The sequence below is a fragment of the Vigna angularis genome, chromosome 5, assembly GCF_016808095.1.
Source record: "Vigna angularis cultivar LongXiaoDou No.4 chromosome 5, ASM1680809v1, whole genome shotgun sequence".
NCBI lineage: Eukaryota > Viridiplantae > Streptophyta > Magnoliopsida > Fabales > Fabaceae > Vigna > Vigna angularis.
In genome coordinates this window covers 34,835,886-34,854,177 of record NC_068974.1, presented here as the reverse complement: position 1 = coordinate 34,854,177, position 18,292 = coordinate 34,835,886, and the positions used below count along the sequence as shown (strand labels likewise).

Genomic DNA, 18,292 nt, shown 5'->3' with positions numbered 1-18,292 from the left:
TTGAAGTATAGTTGATGGATAATATGAGTTAAAAAGTTGAGTTTTTGTGATGTGGGGATGGAATGTGAATAATGGGAAGAAGAATTTTGGAGTTTGAAGAGGAAATGGAAAAGAAAGGAATGAAGGGAGGAAAAAGACGAAGGAAGGATGAAGATGAAAATGGAGATCCTCTGTCACTGTCATTAGTGTCCCCTTGCCTGTCCCCAACATCATTACAAATCCACATCACCCGGACATTCAACAAACGACGACAATCCTTCCCTTCCATCAATTTCAATTAATAATATCTTCTTCCTGCAACACCCTCTTGGTCCCACTTCATCATACTTACACACATACCAAACAAAATCCTTTTTTTTTTCATTGCAACATACCCTTCTTCGTTTTATTTATTGCCCTCTTTTCTTTACTTGAAAAGAACAAATGGGTTTAGATTAGATTAGATGGAAGGAATGATTAAAATTAAAAACAAAGAAGACGAACATAGGGACGCGGGAGGACGAGGTTTTGTGTTTGGGGGCTGAGAAGATCGCAGAGGTTTTGGTTTTTTTATTTTGTTTTTGGTGTTTGGATTTTGTTAAGGTGGTGAAGTGGATTATAGAGAGAGAGAGAGAGAGTGGTGGATGTGTGGGGACCTATGGTGAGGTGGGGTCCATGAATAGTTGCATCCACGCGAGAGAGGGACCTTGTATGTTGGGTTTATGTTTATGTTTCTTTTTGTTTTTGTGTTTTTTTTGGTTCGTATGAAACCGTTGCAGAACAGAATTGGGTAAGTAAGGAAGTGAGAATGCACTAGAATTTTCTTTCTATCTTAATGCTTTCTCTGCGTGCAAGCCAACCTCATCCATCATCGTGTACGGCAAAAAACATCATTGCATTAAACTCCCTTCTCTCTCTTCTCTTTCTCTCTCTTGGGATTGCTTGTGGGGTGCTTTATATATATAACTAGTCCTATACAGGTTTCTATTACCTCACTTTGCATGGTCTCTCTTCTATACTTATCTTTCTCCACTTTCCCTTCTCTCTCTCTCAAGTACTCTCATACACACACAAACACACCAAACTGCATACCCACATACACAATCTACCAAAAGCTCTTACCTTTTGAGTTCTTTAGTTGAGTTAAACTCATCGTTTCGATCAGGAGTGCATATATTTTCTTTGTATGGATGGATCCTTCTACTGGACAACACCAGGTAAATATAAAACAACGTATTTTAATTGTGTCTTTCGTGGCTTCTTATTGTCTGGTTTTGGGTTTTGAATTTTTAGTTCATACTTGAGATCAGTTTGGAACAGAGAACATGGCAGTTATCTTGGTTTGTGATCGGTTTTGTTTTATATTTAACATTTTTATAGGAAACTTCTGTCCTCCCTCGTTATTCTAAACCATATACTTTACTATTCATGGTGTTTTCCATGTAATTGATATGTCTCTCGAGCTTAAAAGTAAGGGGAAAATTCCCTTTGAATGTAATAAAGTACAAAATTTGGAAGTTTAAATTAACCCTTTGTATGCATGTTACCATGGAGTCAAATTGGGTTGAGGATTAGTTGGTCAGTGGTTGGGTTTCATTTGACATGTGACGAGTTGGTTAATTTGGATGTTTTTTGTGTTTGTTGCAGCAAATGTCTAACCAGTCATTGGAGAACATGTTGGCATGTTCAAAAGCACAGCAGGAGAGGAAGCCAAGGCCTCAGCCAGAACAAGCTCTAAAGTGCCCCAGATGTGACTCCACCAACACCAAATTTTGTTACTACAACAATTACAGCCTTTCCCAGCCAAGGTACTTCTGCAAGTCTTGCAGAAGATATTGGACCAAAGGAGGAACACTGAGGAATGTTCCAGTGGGAGGAGGGTGCAGGAAGAACAAGAGGTCATCATCATCATCTTCATCTTCAAAGAGAATCCAAGATCAAGGATTCACACCCAATCCAAACAACCCTCTCACTGGTTTTCCTTCCTTGTCTTATGACTCCAGCGACCTCACTCTTGCACTAGCAAGGCTGCAAAAGCAGTCATGTGGGCAATTGGGTTATGATGAGCATGACTTTTCAATTTTGGGGAATCCCACAAGCACCCCATGTGATATCCTTGGCAACCCTGGCATGCACCACTCTTCCACAAACCCGGGCTTCTTGGATTCTCTTAGAAGTGGGTTCCTTGGAACACAAAGCAATGTTCAGAATCTGTACTATGGATATGGGAATGGGGACATGGGGGAGGTGGACAATGGCAATGCTTGTGGTGGTGGGGTTAGTGGAGAGATGATGCTGCCTTATGATCAAGAAATGAGTGTTGCCACCACCCAAGCAGTCACAGTCACCACCATGAAACAAGAGCTTTGCAATGCCAGGGAGCAAAGTGAGAGTAGGGTGTTGTGGGGTTTCCCATGGCAACTCAATGGAGACACCAACATGGCTGAGCTTGACTCAGGAAGGGCTAATTGGAATGCTCTCAACTCATCCTGGCATGGACTTCTCAATAGTCCTCTAATGTAGTCACAATCATCAAGCTAAGGCACTGATAATTAATTCCTCAAGTGTTTGATGAAAAAGAAAAAAAAAATCAGTCTAATTAGGACTTTCAATCCTCTCGAGTGCTGAGGTTAATAGGGGTTTGGTTGATTCCCTTGAATCATCTTCTTTTACTTTCTTGTTGTTTTCTTTTTCTCCTTTTTTCTCCTTAAATTGTCAAATTTTTTGTACTACTATCCTTTAATTGGTGAATAGACTAATGAAATTTCAGAGGTTGTTTGTTAACCAAGTCAATGAAGTTGGAGAGAAGTAGTTATAGAGCATCAATCATCATTTCCTTATTTGACAGATGAGAGAGAGAGAGAAAGAGAGAAGCAGGGAGCCTGAGAGTGATGTTTCATGGTTTAATGCAGAACTACTCTCTGAACAGTTAGAATCATTTTCTTTCAGGAGCTTTGAATTTATAATTAGTGATAGTTTCGAGATATTCTTCTACGATTGCATCTTATTCTCACCAGGTAGATTCTTAGAACATGTTTGTACTGACTACTGACTGCCATTGCTGAAATGCAGTATTAAATTAAATTAAAGTGGTTACCATAGTTCCATTGTATATATGTTATGGCATGATAGTGGAGCTGAATCAGGTGATGAGAATTTTAGAATAGAAATTTCAGTGAAGCATCAGCGCCAACTTCGGTGAGGATTTTGTCTCTCTCTTTGGCACTTGGCAGACCAAATCCAACATAGGATTTGGGCGTGAGAAAATCGTCAGTAACAAGTTTGAAAATTGTTTGAAGTGCCTTAATCAAATGAGCATGAGCTACATTACTGCATCACGGTTTGAAATGTGGCATAAAAAATTCAATGGAGTCAGAGGGAGAATCTGATTTGTTTGGTTGTCACCCTTTGAGAAAAATCGTTGTTTTGGGTATGAAAACATGAAAATAGACACCATCTGTGCAGCTGTATAGCATTGAAGAAGTGATTACTGTTGTGTCCTGAATTAAGGGTAGAGAGATTGGTGGGAAGTGATGTTGATATTTAATTAGATGATTGTGATATGAGAAATTATTATAGAACTAAAGGGACTGAATTTTTTTAAATTGACCGTCACATTCATTCACCTCAAAGAGCAACTAACAAGTACTGGCCCTACTTTGGTTGGAGTTTCAAATGAGAAGGAGGTGGAGCAAGTACAGCTAGTCAAAGTCTTCAACTAGCACTATCTCTTGCTTATCTGACAAACCACATGCCACAAACATCATACTATATTCCTATCTAAAGCTAAATGTTTTCCTATGTTTCTTAACCTCACAATTTAAATAATGCTTCACCTTCAATGTTTTTCTTTTTTTTCTGTATATTTATATTCCAACTATCAAATAAAACTTTAACAGCGATGAGACATATTTGCCGCTTGTTCAGACTTGAGAGTCTCTAACCAGATGGGCACGTAAGTTGTTCCTGGTTTGATAATATTATTAGTATCCTTTTAAAATGACAACAAAGAATCTTCAGAGAAGACTAATGCCATATTCTGTCTTTGAAATTCTCTGATGTAAGATAATAATTACATCAGTTATTCAAACTTGGAATGAGAAGTTCCTGTTCAACCTTAGTTTCACGTGTTACACTAAAACATCGGTACTCATTATAGCAACTTACGTAAATAATTAGATATCATTTACCACAAGAGGTTTTACCTAAGCGAGTGGTTAAAGAAACAAATAATGTGAAATAAACAAATATGTTACTGATAAATAATTTATACTGTACTACTATGAACGAAACCATTTCGGTCAATATAGTACAAAATCATGTCGACAAAATATCTCAACCGTTACTAATAAAGATTAATAGTATAAAGATTTATTACAACATTTCAAGATTAGGTTTCTCCTTCTCTTTGAAGAGGGCTAGAAGAAACACCCCACGTCTTGTTGAATGGAGGATGAAGGTCATTTGAGACATATAACACCAATGAGATCTAAGTCTAATCATATAAGTGATTGATACCATCCTATACCAAAAACATTTAAAACCTTAAAGATAATGAGTTAATGAGTCTTTCATCTTTATATAGTGTTCTACTTTCTCATTTTTATTTAATGTAAAACTTGGACTCACAACTTAGATTCCTAACAATTTCTCTCTCAGTGGTGAGTTCTTTTCGCATTGGTACGCTCTTCCTCCAACGAAAGCATTCTAACCACGAATACCCATTTGTAGCAATTCATCTTAACGAAGAGGCTTACCTAGAACTCTTTATAAGGAAAACTGGTATCATAGCTAATGGTTCCAATAACCTTAAACTTAACTCCAACAATATCTCCATGAGCATGCCCTTTGTCCAGTATGAGTCATAACCGAAATCAATTTTTCACAAACAAATACACACCCCTAGGATAACTTACATTTTCTTTGCACAATGACTCCAATATTCTTTCATTTATGATTAATTGAGCTCGAGCACCTTTTTTTAGTAGCATAGTTTGGTTGTTTAGCTTCAATCCCACTGTAAAATATATCGGTTTAGCCGAATCTTTTGGTCAAGCTTATGGAAAATTTCCAAGAAAAAATAGCATACATACAATCAAAAGAAAAGTATATATTAGGCTAACATATTATTTAGCATAAATTCATGTTGTCATATTTTCAGTTCAAGTTTAAAATTTCTGATGGTAAATGAAATTACCTTGAATTATCAAAGGCAGAAAAATTAAAATAAATCCAAGAACAAATTGATAAGATAAATTCATCAATTCACGTCAAATAGATGTGTTTTAGCCTTAAACTTTAGTTGTCAAAGTATCATTTTCTTTTTAATTTATCAAACCTAATTTTGCAGACATTGAAATAAATGTTAAAAGGATAAAGAAAAAAGAGAGAAGGAAAGAATCAATTAAAGGTGTATAGAGAACGAGCAACAGTTACAGAGATTGTGGGAGTAAAGTTGAACAAGTGCTATGCTATGGATTCAGAGAAAGTGGAAAGTACAGTTTATAGCATGCAAGTCTCAAACAGTGCTTCGTTTACAAAAGAAAGGTTAACTTTTTTTTTTTCATTTTTTTACATGCTGCAAGATTTTATTTTTTACACCGTTCTTTACTTTAACATGAAAGAATTTTTTATACAACAGAATTTCATTATCGAAATTAACATTTTTAATCTAAAGTAATTTAATGATAGAATTTAGTAAGTATAATTTCAATTTTGTTATATATATATATATATTTTTTTTTTCCATTATGCAATGATGAAAGGCACTATTTTCTAAATTTTCTACCATTTTTTCGTTAATTTGCATAATTTTTTTCTTAGTCATTTAACTATTTTTTTCTATCAATTTTCTTGTTTTTTTTTTCAATTCTATTCAGACAAACTTTTCATATTCACATTTTTTTTAAAATTTTTTAATCCTTTGAATTCTTTGACTAATTTTATTTTTCTTCTATAATTTCTCTCTCTTATTTTTCTGTATTCCTTCAAAAGAGTTCTCCATGATTTTTTCCACATTCCCATTAATATGATTTTTCAATAATTAAATTAAATAAATTTTGTAAGACATCTTTTTTTGTTCAGTAAGCATGATTTTAAGAAAATAAAATTTAAATCTTTAAGTACATAGATTATAATTTTAATTATTTAGTTATTCATTTCTAAAACTCATCTATTTATTTTTTTAATTATTATTTTGTGTTCTCTCTTTCTTTTATTTTATTTTTAAAATTTTTGAAACTATTTTATTTATTTTTACATAGACTCTTCCTATTAGTAGGTATTAGTAAGTTGATATGACTAAATTATTCTTATTTAATCAGAATATGTTTAAGGAAGTTTCTTTTTTACTTCCAACTTACTTTTTCTGTTTTTTTTTTTTTTTGGTTTCATTTGTGAACATTATATGGTTCACAAGTTCTACAGACTGAGATTTTTTTTTATTGGTCTATTTCTGATAATTACGTTATTTGTTAGATGGTATGACTTAGAATTTCTATATTTTTGAGATTTTCAGTTTTTCTTCTTGGTTGGAGTTGTTTGGAAGACAAGCAATCTAAGCAACTCTTAAGTAAAAGGAATTTTAATTGTATTTGAAATTGTTTATGTTTTATAATAATAATTTAAACTTGTAAATGTTGAATTGATTAACTAAGCTGGATTCTAGTTGTTGAATTGTATTATTATTTTTAATTAAGATTTCTCATATTGCATCCAAAGTTATATCCAATTGTCATCCATTATACAGTCTTAAAGTACAACAATACTAATTTAAAGTATTGGCAGTTTCTTCTTTCATTTTCATAAATTTTCATAAAATGGTGTGATCTTTTCCTTTTTAAATTGTGCAATCTAAAAATTACTTTTGAAAATAAATAAAAAAAGTGACTTTCAAATTATAGTTATTTTTTTCTTATTAAAAGAAGATTGTTAAATTGTATGATCTAAAAATTTAGAAGTTAAAAAGAACTTTCAAATTATACCAATAATTTTTTTTATTAATTCTCTTTAACTTTTAGAAATTATTTTCTATTTTCAGATTGTACAATCAACTTTTGAATTACAGGAAAATGAAAAAAATATATATATGGAGGTGCAAGAGAAGATTTATGGAGGTGCAGAAAGTAAATGATTAGAAATAGTTCTTTTGTCAAAGAAAATGCTCAGTAACGGCTACAAGCGAACGCTGAGCTAAATCACACAAACACAACTTTTAATAGGCCCAAATGAAGCAACATTAATTTAGAAGTTTTACAACAAGAATTACAATGAACAAAGACCCAACCCTAGACAATAAGAAAAAAAATGCAAAGAATAACCACAAATAAAATTTAAACAACGTATAAATATTAAATACCCCGACAATAAATATGTAAATGGACTTTTTGTAACTTGTCAAAATTGGACCTTTTTATTCGACCATTTGTGTCCATTATTACTACTTGAATACTGATATAAACAATGGACGGTGAACATAATTCTTTTAATCTAATTATTTTAATTATTTTTTGATTTGGTGTTTTAAGTTAACATATTTGAACTAAAACATATTAAAATAGTGTTTTAAAACATGTTTAATGCATCAAAAAATTTAATTGAAATAAGATAATAATGATTTTTCATTTTTAAAATTTGAGAATCAAACTATATCAAATAATATAAACGAATTTTAAATTTACATTAAAAAGTTTAAGAACTAAAGATATATTTAATCAAAAATTAAAATATCCTTCAAAACACCATGCAATTGACGCAATAATTAGTCATTATCGTTACTGTGTATCTTGTTTGCACCTTCCCGTGCACATTCATTCTTCTTTGTGAAATCCCATAAACACCTTCCTTATGTCACCATAATAAATCATGCAGCAGAAGAAGTTCTACTTCTTCCTCAGAAAAATCTTTTCTATTATCTCTATCTTCTCTCTTCAATGACTCACTTAGATCTCACTTTCTCTTCAAAGAGAACCTATCTTTAGAATTACCACAAAGAATTTTACAAAACTTACCAATCAAAGTTCAGAGCGGAAATTTTCTTCTCTTCGATTCTAGAAGCTCAATCTATCTTTTTCCTTTTCATGACCTTCTGAGTTGAGTTGCATGTATTTTGTTTTGTTGTTTTTCATATCCTCTTGTTCTATAATCCTATTATTATGTGTAGTTTTGGTATTATTACAATTTAATATGGTATGAATGGATGAGTTTTAGGGTGTTTTCATCGAGGGAATTCCATTAAATGTATGATTTCTTTAGTGTATGCATTGATGTATGGATTCAAGCAATGAGATATCTTAACACTCTAATAATCATTCACACTTTTATGTAGAGTAGAATGGGTTATATAATAAGACTAGTAAGAGGTCTTAGTCTGAAAACATAATAATAGTCTAAGACATTAAGGAAATTAACTTTGTGAGTGATAAGATGAAACTCATTAACAATGAATCTCCAAAACAGTAAAAATCACCACAAGTACATGTCTTCAGTGAATCTAAAATTAATAATGTATGTATCTATATAATTGAGCTTAAAAGAGTTTTTTATTATATAGTTTATATCTATACAATTGTTTGGAGCGCATTGTATTATAATAAACCATGTTTTATTAATATATCATGTTTCTTTTACAAATTAGTTTACTCTCTTGTGTTTATCTTGTTTTTGTTTTTTTTTAATTATCACTTTATCTAAGTGCAGATGAAAATGTAGGGATGACTTTTGTTGGTTTCATGTGACGGTATAAATGCCATTTTTATAATTTTTTTCTGGAGGACAATATTAATATTCTTTATGCTCTTGGTTTATCTATTTTAAATATTATTATAAAATGTTTTATTTTATTAGTTTTGTAGCATGTTACATTTTTCGCACTCTTTAAAAGGATGAAGATGAGACTAAAACGTTGGGCTTAATGGAAATTTTATTTCGAAAAACTCATTTTCCAAAAAGCTTATTTCAAAAAGTTGATCATGTAAAACGATTATGTAAAAATCTCATTTAAAAAAAAACTCGTTGTAGTAAATATAGTTCGGTGAAAAAATATGATAAGTAAACACCAGAGATTTCTAGTAATTATGAGACTCCAATTATGTGCATCATGTGAAGCTTAATGTATTCAATAACTAAACACCAGCATTTGAAGTACAGTTCACAAACAGTTTAGGATGGAGAAGGATTTACAATGCAGATTGGAAGGTAAGGATGAGACAAAATTGAAAAAGACATAAATAAACATCACATGAACACACTATTATTCAACTAAAATTTCAGAACATAACATACATAAAATCAGACACTCACTATTTTTGAGGCTTCTTCCACAAGACCCCAAACTTCTTCAGCATGTTGCCATTTTTCTTTCTCTGGAAATCATCATCCATGTCTTCAGCATAGGGTGAGCACTTGTAGTTGTTATCCAGAGACACAGTTCTCTCTGTGAGTTTCCCATTGTTTCCTGATGAAAGCATAGCAGCAGCTGCCTCTGCAGCCTTCCTCCACTGATCAGACTGCACCTTTAGTCTTCTCAGTTCTGCTTCCATTTCTAGATTTGCTGCTTGTGCTGCTTCTAGCTGCTCAGCCACTCTTGCAGCCTTCTTGTTGCTCCTATCTGCTTCCTCCATCACAATCCCAAGTTTCATCAGAGCTTCTCGTTCTGCAGCCTTAGCTCCCTCTACCTCAGCTGCAACTTCCTCACTCACTTTGCCACCATCTGAGAGCTTGTTGATTTCCATCTTCAGCATTTCATTCTCCTCAGATATGCTTTGCAGTGTTGTCTCCTTGTCCATCATGTCTGACTTCAGTTCAGCCACACATTCTTCTAGTCTTTTAGTTTCCCTTTTGAGTTCATGCTCATTTTTAGATGACATGCTCTCTTGGAGCTTGGTGTTCAAGTTGTCATTCTCCTCCACAATGCCTTGTAATTCAGTTTCCTTATCCATTAGGTTAGCCTTCAACTCTTCAATGTCAGCTTTCTTCCTTTTCAACTCGGCCTCTAGCTCACCTTCCCTCTTACCAGTTTCAGATTTTATCTGCTCCACCAGCTCATATGCACTCCTGATCTGCACTGTGCTTTGAATCTTTTCTTCTTGGTATTTAGTCTCAGCAGTCTCTACAGCATATTGCAGGCGTCCAACCTCAGACTTCAAAGAAACAACTTCTGCTTCTAGATCATCAGAACCCTCTCCCTCTATCCATATTTCAGGTTGGTGTTCAAATTTGCTACTGATGGGATCTGTCTGAAGCTTGCTAACAAGGGCCTCTAGTGAGCTTACCCGTGCTTTGGACTGGTCCAACTCCAAAGCAATAGTGTTGTAGGCATCAACAGCTTTTGCAACATCTGCTCTTAGGATCTCAATAGATTTTTTTGCAGCCTCATGTTGCAACATGGTTTCATTGACCAATGCTTGGGCCTGAGCTTCAGATTCTTTGTAATCCCTTAGTTGGTTTTTCATGGTGTCCACAAGAGAAAGAGCTTCAGACAAGTTCTGCTTCAGGTTTAGTAGCTCCATGTCTGCTGATTTTGCCTGTTGAGATTGTACACTCTCACAATTGGCTACCAATTCAAGTTCGGTCTTCAGCATCTGAATTTCATTCATTGCAGAGGCCAAGGCAGCAGACTCAACTGAGAGCTGCTTTTTGGAGGCCTCAAGTTCAGATTGGCATGCCATATCACGCTCATCTATGATTTTCTGCAGCTCAAGAACACGACCTTCCCCAGCAGCACAAAGATCCAAAACGTGTTTTTGTGAGTCTTCAAATTTTGCAGATAGAGCTAATAGTTGCTCCTTGGACTCCAGGGCATCTTGCTGCGCTTGCCTCTTGCTTGATTCAGACAAAACAAGCTGATCCATCACCTTCTTCAAATCATTTTGGAGTTGAGAAATTTGAGATTCCAATTCAGATATTTTGCTGGGGCGCTTCCTCTAAAACAACACAAAATTACAATGCTTCATTGCTCACCAAAAAATTTCAAGGCTAGGAAAACAGTACTGATAAATTATAGAAAACAACACATCATATCGGTGCATCCAACCAAAATTGCAAAAACACAAGTAGAAAAATGAAAAATGACACAAGTTGTTATATTGCAGACCATTAGTTTATTCTACTCACTCCAGAGACTTGAATACACTTAAATGTTTAAATAACAGAATCCTTTAAAAAGAAAGGTGCATATACTATCCATCTGCTAAATGGTGAAAATGCACTTTGTAGGAGGAGAATCAACATCGGCAAATGAATTTAAAGGAAGCTCTAAAGAAATAGTTCATAGCACCATCAGCTGGTAATTTTGAAAGGAAACCAGGAAACAGTCCCACATTACATTACACTTTGAAACACTTTTCATAAGCTACTATAATATCAAAGGAAAAAAGCATCCAAATAGAGATTATGGTTCTCATTGTCAAGGTTTGCTGTTCCAACATATCTAGTTAAAATTTGCAGTTAATGTATCATTAGAAAAAGAATTGATACCTCAACAACTGGGCTTCTGGGTGATCTGCGATCAGTGACTTTGGGGCTTCTCTCCTTTGATGATTTATTAGCCTGACTTGAAGAAGATACGGAATCAGTTTCCACAGTAGTAGGCCTTAGTTGGCGCACAGCACGAGGAGACACCTTCTGAGGCACCTCAGAGGATCCACTTCTGAAATCAATATACACAAATGTAAGCAAGTGAACTTCACTGTGGGAAATGGAAACCCATATCTCCCCATTCTCGCCTCAAATACCTTGTAGCCATGTTAAACAATATCCTTACACTCATACTGCGACAGAAATCCTTTTACGTGATATAGAACTGAGACTAGATAAGTCGAACCATTCTTCAAAGCGAAATTTAAACAAACACATAGAGGCTAAAATACAGAGGATCAACTACGAGAGAAGATTCCAACAAGTTACAACAAAGTCTTCCTAATATAACATATAGAGTCATCATCTTTATAAATTCGGTTTGAAAAAGAAAAGTTCTCTAAACACTAATTTAAAGACGCCTACAAGTAACAAGAAAGTCTTCCTAAAACAACATGGGTGTCATCAACTTCATAAATTCTGTTTGAAAATGGAAAGTTTCTTCCAAGCACAAATGAAAATAACTCCTACAAGTTACAAGAAAGTCTCTTTGTCGCATAACGTAGGTGCCATCAACTTCATAAATTCAGTTTGAAAATGAGATGTGTCTTCCAAGCCAAGCACATGTTAGGAACTGTTTCAATGACCTAACAAGGTGATTAACAGTGAAATTGCAATTACAGATTTCTAGTAATTGGAAGAGAATCTTATTTTTTTCAAATAGAAAAATCAAAGCTTTGTTCATTCATTAGAGTTGGTGATAACTGCCCCGGGTCCCAATCTTCATTATTCCATGGAGGAACCACATTAACCAAACATAATGAAACCAAAAAGGAAAGTGCAGAAGGATGATTATGCCTATAAGTTTGGAGACAGACATGATTAGGAATCATCCAATTGTTCTACAAATTGGTCCAGTTTGTCATATCATATGGATAAATCAATAGCATATTATTTAGGTAAACTCAATAATGTCTTTTAGGTTTAATGGTATCTTTGGTTAGCTTTCAGCAATTGATATATTTCAACATCTAAAAAGGAAAGTCCAGCAAAATTAATTATACGAGAAAATGATTAATGCAGGAGACCTAACATTTGCAGATTTGACAAACATTTGCACTAATTGCTGTCAACAAAATGAAGAATAAATAGAGAACTTATATTTATTAGCATTTTTCTCCTGATTTAGAAACAGAACATATACCAATGTAAACAACACCACTGAACACTCTTGGCATGCTAATTGCCCTTTTAAAACCAGAAATCATTCTGAAATAGCAAGGTAAAAAGCAACATTAATAGAACAGTATAAGAGCAATGCACCAGTTCATCAAAGGTTACCTTGTCTTTGGTGTCTGCATGGCTTAATTGCCTCTTGTCCAGTAAAGAGAAACCAGTTTAATAATTTGGGCCTCGCTGCTTGAATGCTCCCTGACCCACAATGACTGTAACAGTTCAGACAAATATCACACACAGAGACAAGAGAATCCAATGAGAAGGTGGAAGTTATGGAAAAAAAATAAATGTGTTCATGCAGGATGGTATCATCTTCTTATCTTCACCTCCTAAGCCATAAATGCAGAAGATTTGCTCAATGTGATTCTCACTTCAATCTTAAAAAAAGCACCTTTACCTTACTAGTGACAAGTTACCTAATAATATAACTACTTTATAAAGATAGTTAAAAAGAAAACACTTCATAGATTCTCACTACAGTTCACTCCATCCTAAAGTGTCAATTACAATAAAATTGTGTAAAAACATGTCCCTAGAAAATGTGATGGACACCACTATCAAAGGAATAAAAGTCAAGTAAATTGGCATAAACACAAAAATGTCTACCACAGGTCCACACATGAGGGAAAACGTTCTCATTACCAACTGATGCTATGATAAGCTCTTTCAGGCTAACAGCATCCAGTAATGATCAAGAGGGGCCTACAACTACAACAACAGAAAATGATGAAATTACACAGGTGCCCAACATCTCCAAATCTCTCAAAATGAAAATACCAACTTGCCCCCGTGAGTTAATGAACTAACAGTAACAGATCCAACCAGAAACTGATCAAAGAAAGCTTCAAATTTTGTGCCCAAACCAAATGTTATGACCATTACACCAAAACTGAGGCTTTTTAGTACAATGTTGGTTCAATCTAGCTATGCCCACAAAAAACCCCCAAAAAAAATCAGACTTTCGAGGAGTTTGGACTTCATTTCAGAAATCTGGTTTGAATCAGGGTTTTTCCACCAACCCACTATAACCTGCAAACCACATTGGATCCGGTAACCCGTTTTCACACCTCTGTTCCATGTATACATGGACTAGGGACATTATTGTAAAAATGAAAATGAAAATTTCTTAGCCCCCAATTTTGCCGTGAAAGTAGGCATGGTCCACTGAACAACAGTTTAGGATGTGAAGTTGTTGTGATATGAACACAAACCATTTTACCTAAAACCCCTCAAACCTTCTGATTCTGTCTGCCTGATGACCACTCCACTAGGTTCAAACCCACTTCACATTTTTCACAGCATTGCTTCAATGAGGAAACAAACAAGATGTTCATATAACACGTTGGAGTTGAATTTCGTGACAGAACAAGTTCTATACATGTGCATTGCAGAACAGAAAAACGGCAAGACAGAGAAGGGAAAACCTCTGCCCCTAGGAGGTCACTTCATGCAAGGAATCTCTCTGGGAATAAGGAGAATCAATCACGTGTTACAGGAAACGAGAAAGCATGCAAAAACGTTAAATTCGACAACGAAAGGAAGATGGGGGAAGGAAGGAAAACTGAAAAAATCCATCTTTTGAGAATGAAATGAGAGAGAATAGAGAGATTAATTTATTGGCCATGAAATAAAAAGCTGAAGAAGCAGATAAAGAAACAGACAAAAGAAGTACATTGTAGAATAGCCCCTTTTTTCTTAATTTATTCCTTTTGCTTTTGCAAAAGGATGAGTGAAATATATTATACACGAAAGCTACGAAACCTTGCAGCTAGCTCGAATATTGATGTCAGTTTGTTTTGGCATAACTTTTGACAAGAAAAAAAAAGAGCTTTTGAAGGGAGAAAAACAGAAAGAGTTGGAAAAGAAACATCACATTCAGGCTCAACAAAGTAACGTCTTTATTTTGGAGAGTTAAGAAGCAAACCAGTTTTCTTACAAAAAAAGTAAACAAATATGGAGATGGAAAAGATAACAAATTCAGATAATAATCCTTTGAAAGAAGCTTGGAGTTTGAAGTACCAAAGAGAGTAGTTTCTCTAAGCAATGTGGGACTTGTTACCACTTTGCATTGAGAAAAAGTAGAATGTAGATGGAAATTAAGTAAGAAAAAGGATGAGTATATGCATGGATCCATGAGTGCTAACCTTGGAAGGTGTGTGGTGTTTAACGTTGTGGGTGGTCTGGCATGTTGTGTTCCACTGGTTTGGTTGTGTGTGGAGTGGAAGGTAACAAAGGAAGGTGAAATGAAAGATAAAGGGAGTGAATAGTGATAGGAGAGTGAAAGATAAAGGAAGGAAACAAAATAGTACAGTCTTTGTCATTTGATGAAGGGAAGAGTGAAACTATTAATCAGTTTGAAATAGGAGTTTGAGTCCGCACACTGCACTCCATGTGTCCTACCCTATTATTCTCACCTGCTCCCTACACTTTTTTCTAACTTCTTTTTTTTAAACTCTTAATTAATTCAAACCTCATTTTTTTAGTTTCATTTTAAAAGTGATGAAGACTTTCATTTCCTGCTGTCTTAAAAAAGTGCTTTTGAGACGTGGAAATTTGATAAAAATAGGAGAAAGAAAAAGTAAATGAAAATACCCTTTAAAACACTTTCATCAGATAAACATTACCAAAAATCTAAAACAAGTGTAAGTTCGAATATTTCATATAATACATTTGTGTTTAAGTGGTTTTTTTCTTGTTTCTCGTCTCACATGCAAGGGACCACACTCACTGCTCTATCTCAAATCTTCATTTTTCGGTTTCTCACACATCACTTGATGTAAAGGTAAATGGCAACCTTAAATCTGTCTTGCCAACTACATTCACCTCAAACAAACATGGTGTAAAGGATAATTTGGTGATTTTTTTTTTCTTTTTCTTATTAATTGTTTATGAATTACTTTCAACATTGGCTTTTATGAAAAATGAGAGAATTAGAGAGATGAGACTGTGGTTTGTTTGAGGTGACGTAGAGAAGTTGGTGAGGAAAGGAAGGTGGACCCACTATGCAATATAAAGTTTTTGAATTTTTTGCAATATCTTGAAAATAAGAAGTAATCACTTTAAGAGTTAAATAACTAATAAAGATTGATTAAAGATGATGAATTCTATTGTTGGGATTTATCTTTTATGGTAATATGTTAATTATTTGAGTCTATAAGCTAATAGTCAACTATTAAGTCATGATTAATTTAAGTTTATTGTTTTCTCCTCCAATATTTATAGGAATTATTTAATTTTTTAATTGATTTTACTCTGGATATTTATTAAAAGGAGTCAATGGTCTCAAGATTTAGTAAAAGGAATAATACTACTCATTTTATATCAAAGATAATGAATTATATTGTTGGGATTTATCTTTTATGGTAATATGTTAATTGTTTGAGTCTGTAAGATAATAGTCAACTATAAAGTCATGATTAATTTAAGTTTATTGTTTTTTCCCAATATTTATAGGAATTATTTAATATTTTTTTATTGTTCATATTCTCAATTTTTATAAAAAAAGAGTCAATGTAGTATTAAGATTTATTAGAAAGAATAATGTTATTCATTTCGGTATATCAAAATTAATATTGTTAGAAAGCAATCACTTGATAAAATGATACATTTGTGTCTTTTTAGAGAAAAAATGCATGCGAATCAATTAAAGGAAATACATTGTTTCCTTTTAATAAATATTGGATCACATTATGTAAAACAAAAAATTGAATAAAAATATTGAATGATTCTTACACGTATGGGACTAAAAGAACTATTAAACTTTAATTTAATAAAATAATTAACTTGATATTTTAGATATAAAATAAACATATAAATTTTTATATTCAAAATTAAGTGAAATATAAATTAAGCATGTGCATAATTATGATATTTTAATTGATATTTAAGGCGAATGAAAAAAAATAATAACTTCACTAGTTTTTATATTATTTTTATTGGACAACAATTTTGAGACAAGTTTTATAGTAAATTTGGATAAGGTACTTTAAGAGATAATTTATTATTTTGGAAATTTTGAAATATTTTATGACAAAATAGGTTGTTTGGATAAGGAATTTTGAAAAGAAATTAAAATTATATAATTTTAACATATTAATTAGATGGCTTGAAATTAAAGAATTTAAAATTTAATTAAGAGAATAAGAATGTGAATTTCAAATTTATAGTTTGATATTTCTATTCTGCATCAATTTTGGTTTAAGTAAACTTTTCTCAACATAATATGAGATTTATTCGACTTAATTTGACTTAAATTCAACTCGATGTCACAATGAAACATATGCTCAATTTGATTTGGTCAAACTTGATATAATTTGTCTCGATTCTAATTAGATTAAACTCGAGCTAAAACTGGCCAAACTTGACTTAATATGGACCTAACCTGATATGACTTGATTTGAACTCGGATTGACTCGAATAGACTGACTTAACTCAATTGAACTAAATTGATCCATATCACAGTTTTAACGTTTAATGTACGAGTCTAATAATGGTTTAACATCAAATAAAGACTTACACATAAATAATACTTTAAAATTTAAATCAACAATAGAAATAACAACCAATGTTTATATTGATACTCTATGTTTTGTTGGGGAGGTTCAATATACACATATCTTAGCATTTGTTGATAACATTATTCATGCTGGTTATAACTCAGTGTTATAACTAATTTTTCGCTTATAAGCTCTCACCAATTTGTTTTTGGTATCACTCTAAAAGGCTTCTTACCAATTGAGGTATCTTGTGTATATATAAACTAATATTCATCTCTTATTTTATCCGATGTGAAACTTTATTTGTACCTCAACGTGTTTAATACAAAATATCTAACTGTTAAAATGTGTAAGGTAAGACTAGATGTAATATAACAATTAATAAGACTTTTAACCAAATATATTAAAGGTAGATAAAAAAAAATATAAAATTAGAAGAATAAGTTTTAGCCTATTTTCCACTACAATATTTCGATTTTAAGTTGGAAAACCCTTTTTTTCAAAAGTAAAATAAAAATCTTCCTAAAAAGTTACCACATTACTTTTATTAAAAAAATTAATATGATAATAAATTAAATACTTCGATAAAATTTACAAAGTACTTTTCACTGTTATAGAAATTAATCGAATATTTTCAGTAATATTACCAGCTAAATAAAATGTATAATCCTAACATGAAAACATTTATCCCGTACCACCAAACGCTCTTCAAAATTAAATAGCTTGCATATATTTCTGGTAAGGAAATAGCTTATATAAAATTGATGTATATTTGTTAATGTAGAATGCAACTTAATGGAGACGTGCTCTGGTGAAGCTGAGTTACCATCATTGGAAATCTTCTGCGTCAGAAAAGAAAAATGTGCTCAGAGATTCCGATGTTCAAAACACTGTTTGGGGAATAAGAAATAATATTAGAAAAATAATACTTTCACAATATTTTGTTTATAACATTTTAACACTGTTAAGATGTTATTATGTAATTCATCCATATTAATGTTTATAAA

General features: G+C 32.8%; 2 protein-coding genes across 20 annotated transcripts; one reads left to right on the top strand and one right to left on the bottom strand.

Moving 5' to 3' along the window:
- The first annotated feature begins 497 nt into the window (after window positions 1-497).
- Window positions 498-2,759, top strand: LOC108338902 (dof zinc finger protein DOF2.1). Its single transcript, XM_017575968.2, has 2 exons — window positions 498-1,196; window positions 1,627-2,759. Exons 1-2 carry the CDS (start codon window positions 1,170-1,172, stop codon window positions 2,500-2,502), a joined length of 903 nt encoding a protein of 300 aa, XP_017431457.1. The 5' UTR covers window positions 498-1,169; the 3' UTR covers window positions 2,503-2,759.
- A 6,306-nt stretch (window positions 2,760-9,065) lies between these two features.
- On the bottom strand, window positions 9,066-15,107 carry LOC108340497 (interactor of constitutive active ROPs 3). Of its 19 annotated transcripts, none has more exons than XM_017577927.2 (6): window positions 14,934-15,107; window positions 14,214-14,251; window positions 14,009-14,093; window positions 12,895-12,998; window positions 11,455-11,626; window positions 9,066-10,901 (listed from the first exon to the last, which is right to left on the bottom strand). In XM_017577927.2, exons 4-6 carry the CDS (start codon window positions 12,912-12,914, stop codon window positions 9,279-9,281), a joined length of 1,815 nt encoding a protein of 604 aa, XP_017433416.1. In that variant the 5' UTR covers window positions 12,915-12,998; window positions 14,009-14,093; window positions 14,214-14,251; window positions 14,934-15,107; the 3' UTR covers window positions 9,066-9,278. The 19 variants fall into 19 exon arrangements, with proteins under 19 accessions (XP_017433416.1, XP_052734302.1, XP_017433418.1 ...); XM_052878342.1 differs by lacking the exon at window positions 14,214-14,251 and adding an exon at window positions 13,432-13,497; XM_017577929.2 differs by lacking the exon at window positions 14,934-15,107 and adding an exon at window positions 13,409-13,497 and having other exon boundaries at window positions 14,214-14,786.
- Window positions 15,108-18,292: the final 3,185 nt, after the last annotated feature.

Coding starts and splice junctions, on each gene's coding strand:
- LOC108338902 (XM_017575968.2), top strand. CDS start 1,170: ATGGATCCTTCTACTGGACAACACCAG. Junction 1,197..1,626: donor CTTCTACTGGACAACACCAG/GTAAATATAAAA, acceptor TGTTTGTTGCAG/CAAATGTCTAACCAGTCATT.
- LOC108340497 (XM_017577927.2), bottom strand. CDS start 12,914: ATGCAGACACCAAAGACAAG. Junction 11,627..12,894: donor ATGCAGACACCAAAGACAAG/GTAACCTTTGAT, acceptor TATTGATTTCAG/AAGTGGATCCTCTGAGGTGC. Junction 10,902..11,454: donor CCAGAAGCCCAGTTGTTGAG/GTATCAATTCTT, acceptor GTGTTGTTTTAG/AGGAAGCGCCCCAGCAAAAT.